Source organism: Manacus candei, unplaced genomic scaffold (genome assembly GCF_025592945.1).
Source record: "Manacus candei isolate 608988 ecotype Guabito, Panama unplaced genomic scaffold, ASM2559294v1 h1tg000166l, whole genome shotgun sequence".
NCBI classification, from domain to species: domain Eukaryota; kingdom Metazoa; phylum Chordata; class Aves; order Passeriformes; family Pipridae; genus Manacus; species Manacus candei.
This window is the reverse complement of record NW_026138214.1, coordinates 260,071-265,862: the sequence shown is the minus strand read 5'-3', so window position 1 is coordinate 265,862 and position 5,792 is coordinate 260,071. Positions and strand designations below refer to the sequence as shown.

The window sequence follows — 5,792 nt, the reverse complement described above, 5'->3', positions numbered from 1 at the left end:
GGTTGGTTTCACTAGTGCTCCCGGGCAAGGAGGAATTCTGGCTCAGCGTGACTTTGACAGGAGGTTCTCCCCTCACTTTGTAAGTACCTTTCAGCTGACAATGGAAATTGCACTGCAGCAGCTGCAGCCCAGCACAGTGGCTTCCTGCTGCACATGGTGTGTGTGGTTTGTCCTGCAGTCACCTGGAGAGCTCCAGTGGTATTGCAGTTAATCCCTGTCAGTTCTCTGTAGGAGTATCACAGAAGCAGCCAAGAGTTTCCACTCCAGCTCCTTCTGTGGAAGAGCTGCACTGTGGGATTTGAGCCAGAAAATTGGAGAGTAGAATCTTAGAACCTTCTAGGTTGGAAGGGACCTACAAGGATCCTGGAGTCCAACTCCTGGCCCTACACAGGACAACCCAACAATCCCACCAAGTGCCTGAGAGCGTTGTCCAAACTCCTTGAGCTCTGTCAGGCTTGGTGCTGTAACCACTTCCCTGGGGAGCCTATCCCAGTGCCTGATCACTCTCTGGGGAAGAACATTTTCCTTATATCCACCTTAAACCTCCCCTGACACAGCTCCATGCTGTTCCCTCAGCTCCTGTCCCTGGTCACACAGAGCAGAGATCAGTGCCTGCCCCTCATGAGGAAATGCTCCACACAGAACCCCTTGGGGTCACCTACCACAGCCCCTGAAAAACCCCAACCTTCGGATGTGGTCTTCGAGTTGTGGGGAGAGAGAGAAGCTGGTGGCAGTGCCTGTGGGGAGCCCACCCTCTCAGGGTCCCCAGTAGTGCCCAGCCCAGGGGAGCTTTTCTACACCTCCCCCCCCCCCTCCTATCACACAAACAGCCTGAAACAACATCTTTACTTAGAGGACCAGGCGAAGTTTTGGTCCAGAGACCTCGCCCCAACATCAGCGTCCTGTAGCACGGGGGCACCTCCGGGGTTTCTCCTGTCATTCCCTGACTTTCCCCAGCTCAGCCTTGGGACCAGGTCGCTGCATTGAGCTCTTCCCCACATCGGTGCAGCACTGGTTGCAGGGGAGGATGACTCTGCCTGCCATGCACGATTGGCTCGAGGTGATACATGGATCTAATTTGTTAAGTCTCTTCAGTCTGTGCAGTCAGTCTCAGAGGGTCTTCTTGGGGGGTCTTTAGGGACCCCTGTGGGGGTCATTGAGCCACTGAACTTCGGAGTTTTCATCCTGATCTTCCATATACAGTGTTGTTTTCATCTAAGCTGCACAGTAGGTTCCTGAACAAACTGGATTGGGCTGGTTTGACTTGTTCCATAGGTGATTGCAGAGCTCTCAATATACCAGTGTTCCACTGGTCCACTGACCGTTAGGTACCATCCCATTAACCGTTGTTATTTACAACATAGGCAGCCCATCAGGAAGGTTCATATCCATGGTGGCTCTGTAAAGTGATGAGAGAGGAGAGCAAGGAAGAGAATCAGGGTTCAATTCCTCCGGAATCAGGTGCCAAGAGCCCCAAACACTCCCCTCACGTCACACAGCCCCGCTGCTGCTGCAGCCCCGTTTGGGGCCAGGCGGTGAACAAGGGAAAAACAGAGATGCCTGACCTGCTGAGCTTCGTTGACCATAGAGCAGATGGAACAGCTCAAAGGTCATCAGAAGGGGTGGCTACTCCTATGTAGAACAGGGTTGCTATGAATTCCACAGTGTGCATGACCCTCGTTCATATCCAGAGGATGAGCCACGACAGCGACTCTGCAGCCTGGGGCATGTTGTGCAGGATGTTGGGGCCATGCCCAGCTCCAGCAGCAGCATCGTCCTCTCCCCTGTGGGGACAGGGCAATCCTGGGGCTCAGCTGGGAACTGGCACCCCCCCAGCACCCTCCTGGCTCCTGGGCCCACAGCTGCTCACTTGGGCAGCACCAGCAGCATGGTCATCATGTCATGATGGAGAAGGCCATGCCCAGCCCCAGTTCCAGCTTCTGTCGGTTCCAGGGAAGCATTCCACCATTTTTTTTTTGTTCTACGGTTGCCAGAGGAGCATTCCACTGCTGCTATTGTAGGTCACAGCATCTCACAATTGTATATTCCACGGGAGAACCTGCCACCTAGCATATCCAGAGGCACACAGATCAGGGGACCGTGCTGGGACCCGGCTGCTGCTCCGGGACACTGGTGGGGCCGCAAAAAGGACCCCACAGAGACATTTCCAGAAGGCTCAGTCAAGGAGAAATGTGCAGGGGCTGACCGGGGCTGAGACCAGCCCCTGGGGCGGGACCCAAAGGCCTTAAGGCTCGGCTCGGGGTAAAGGCGTGCACAGCACCAGAGCGTGGCAGCAGCGGGTAGGGTACGGCCCTGGAACCAGGGGTGGTGAGAGCCTGGGGTTTTTTTGATTTTTTTTTCTTCTCTTTTTTCCCTTGCTTGTTTTATTGCTTTTTTTCTTTTGTTGTTTTTTTTTTTCTTGTTTTCTTGCTTCCTTTCTTATTTATTTTCTTTCTCTTTTTTTTCCTCTTTTTTCTTTTTCTCTTTTTTCTTTTTCTCTTTTTTCTTTTTCTCTTTTTTCTTTTTCTCTTTTTTCTATTCTGCTTTTCTCTTTTCCTCCTTTCCTTTTTCCTTCTTTCTTTTTCTTTTGCTTTCTCTTTGCCTCCCTCACTCCCTCTCTCCCTCTCTCCTTGCCTCCCTTCCCTCTTCTGCTTTTTACTTTCTTTCTCTCAGATACACCTTGATTTGACAGCGTTGATTGCAAGTTTCGCTCAGTCAAAAATTCAAGTCAGCTCAGTTGTTGCCAATGAATACTATTCTACTTGCAAAGACCTCTGCATGATCACGATTACTCCCCTTGCTACCGCACAGAGATTCAAAACAACCTCTGCCTTTACCCGCAGGGGGACAGGACAGGTGGCCAGTGAGGAGGGCTGTGACCTGCAGCAGCCCCTGGACACAGGCCTCCACTGGGCCCCCACTCCAAGATGAAGAGCAAACACTGCTGTGCTGGTGAACGGGGTGGGCATGGGCTGGCAGGTGCACAAACAGGTGAACAGCTTTGTCCACAGCCTCAGCCAGGAATTCAGCACCAGCATCATTTAGCAGGTGGCTGCCTGGGCACCCTGTGGATGCCTGTCCCCTGTGGCCAGGATGGGGGTCAGGTCCTGCCCTGCTCCATGGCTCCTCCTCACAGCAGGAGCACCACCATACACTGCTGGATGCCCACAAAAGGGAGCAGCTGAGCGAGGGGGTAACCTCACATCTGCTGGAGAAAGGCACCTGCCTGGGTTTCACCGTCTCCTTGTTCTGCCTACTGCTGTCCTTCACTTTCCTCTTTGTTGTCTTCTCATGACAGCCACGCTGTGGCTGTCAGAGCAGGATTGGTGCCAGTATGGGGTGCAGCCCATGTTCTGGCTGACCATAGCCTCTTCTGGCTGCTGGACTTAATCTACCACTATCAGAGGTGAAGGGGAGCAGGGCTATACTCCTCCTGCAGACATAAATGGGATGGGTTACATCTTCGAGATCACCTGAGACCTGATGTCTGCCTGTCCCAAGACAAGGTGAGAAGCTAACTCTCCACGTGTGTTTCCCTCTACACCCTCTCAGCTGCCACCTGCCCTCATCCCCTCACATCCATGCCAGGAGCATGTGGCTTTCCTGCACAGCACTGTTCTGGCATGGTGGAAGGGGTTGGCATGTGCCTTGCTGCCCCTCACCCAGACCGAGCAGATGCTGCTGTCCCAACTCCGGGACGAGACCTCGGCTTTTCATCATCCTGTGCCACCTGGCCCTGCAGTGGCCTGAGCTGAAGCATATGGTGAGGGGCTGGGGGCAGCCGGGGAGTTTGGGGCTGGGGGGCAGCAGGTTGTGACACACCCTGCTCTCTACAAGTGCTGGAGCTGTTCAGGTGAAGCCTGCTCCTGCTCTTCCTCTTTTCCTCTCGCCTGGACCCCTTCAGGTTCTCAATGTCACCTAGAACCATTCCTTCATGCAGTGTTCCTACCGAAGTGAGGCCATGACCCTGGGGAGCAACTCCATGGGCCCCACTGTGCACCGTGGCAATGCAGGGCCTCCCCCACCCTGTCCCAGCCTCCCCATCCTCCCATCCCATAGCCACCATGTCTGCAAACATGGTGGCCAAGTCCCTGATGGTGCAGCTGCTGCAGAGCACCACTGGGCCCTGAACACCACTTTCAACACCCAACCCCACTGGGAATGGGACTTCCACAGCCCCAGGGCCTGGCCACACTGTGTGCTGCAGGAGGACTCACACTGGTGCCATGTCCCCAGCCTGCCATATCCCCACAGCATCACAGGGCAGCAGTACTGGAGCATCTGCCTGCCCCTGGCCCACTGGCCCTGCTCTGCCTGGCCCAAGTCTGCCTGCGCTGTGCCATCACAGCCTTGTACTAACCCAAGATGAGCCTGGCACAGCTGGAAGGGGGTGGGTTTTGGGGTGGGCTGGTGCCCCCAACCAGCCACTCCTCAGCGGTGTTTGCCAGTGCAGTAAGAGAGTAGCTGTGTGCTGCACCTGTACAACAGGCTGTGGCAGTGGAAGCATTTTGTCCACCTGTAGCAAACACACATGGCACAGTGAGCACGGCAGCCACCTGGGCTGGTGAGTAGGGACAGGGACATGAGGTGCTGGGGAGAGGTGTGTCACTCTTGAGGTGGCCGATGCAGAGCACAACCACAGAACTGGCCCTCACAGCGCTCCAGGCTGTTCTTGATCACACCTGGGAGGCAGGAGTCTTCAGCTGCCTGTGCAGACCTAGACCTGCTGGCCAAGACCCCGTCCATGGTGCTGGCATGGGGTTCTAGGACAGCCCCCCCCGGCTGCCAGCCGCCTGCCCTGTGTGCTGCCAGCCCCTGCCCGTCCTGCTCACTGGCACAGCGGTGTTTGGTCTTCCTCTCATACAGCTCCTGGGTGCTGCGGGCCGGCTGGGCGCCCTTGTCCTTGTCCTGCCGCAGGTTGTAGCCCTCATCGCTGGCCACCTGGTCGTTCAGCTCCACGAAGGCGCGTGAGAGGTTCTGCATCTCCGTGTTCAGCGTCTCCCCGCTCCGCTGCCGGGACACACACGCAGACACGCGCACGCAGAGGCTCGGCCCCGCTGCCCCAGCCCCCTGCTGCCCCCTCCCCAGACCCCCCTCACCACCAGCTCCTCCATCACGCGGCGCAGGGGGGCCGTTGACACCTCCCAGAGACCGGTCGTGTGGTTGACCTGAAGATCCACCACGCAGTCCATCGAGCGTTTCGCCTCCATCAGGTTGTGCCAGAGGTTGGCCACAGGCCCTGGTGCCAGCAGGGGTGGCTCAGAGCCCAACAGCTCTCAGGACCCCACTGGGGGGCACAGGGACATTGGGGGGACCCTACCGTGGTAGATGGCAGTGAATACAGAGAAGGCAAAGCCAAGCTGCCTCACCTAGGAACTTGGGGACTATGAGCAGGTTGGCACAGGGGAAGTGAAGGGGAACATGGGGGTACTGGGAGCTTCAGTGATGGCCTGCCTCCCAACTACAGCCTGACTCACAGTGGGGCGACTGGTGAGAACAGAGCACTGTCTTTGGGCAGCAGGGTTCCTCATGCCACTCTGGGTGGATTTCAGGGCATTGGAGGGATGTGAAAGTGAAAAAGCAGGTTCTGATGTCCAAAATCAGCGTGAAGCAGAGGTATTGATGCAGTGCAGTGGAGCCAGTCTGTGGGGAGAGCAGTGTACCTGCTGAAAAAGGGGTGAAAGCCCCTTCAAACCTTCCCCAGTGAAAGCTGGGAAAGTCAGGTTGGGATGAAATACTGCAGCATTTTTACTGTGGGGCTGACCAGGTCTGTGCTGAGTGTTCTGTCTGAC

General features: G+C 56.1%; 1 protein-coding gene across 1 annotated transcript; it reads right to left on the bottom strand.

Moving 5' to 3' along the window:
• Positions 1 to 4,605: 4,605 nt before the first annotated feature.
• On the bottom strand, positions 4,606 to 5,228 carry LOC127463553 (E3 ubiquitin-protein ligase DCST1-like). Its single transcript, XM_051773126.1, has 2 exons — positions 5,100 to 5,228; positions 4,606 to 5,010 (listed from the first exon to the last, which is right to left on the bottom strand). The coding sequence occupies exons 1-2, from the start codon at positions 5,208 to 5,210 to the stop codon at positions 4,606 to 4,608; spliced, it is 516 nt and encodes a 171-aa protein (XP_051629086.1). The 5' UTR covers positions 5,211 to 5,228.
• Positions 5,229 to 5,792: the final 564 nt, after the last annotated feature.

What these genes read in the sequence shown, in the direction of transcription:
- LOC127463553 (XM_051773126.1), bottom strand. Translation starts at nt 5,210, where the DNA reads ATGGAGGCGAAACGCTCGATGGACTGCGTGGTGGATCTTCAGGTCAAC. An exon ending in GCGTGATGGAGGAGCTGGTG is followed by an intron (nt 5,011 to 5,099) that starts GTGAGGGGGGTC and finishes GTGTCCCGGCAG; the next exon opens with CGGAGCGGGGAGACGCTGAA.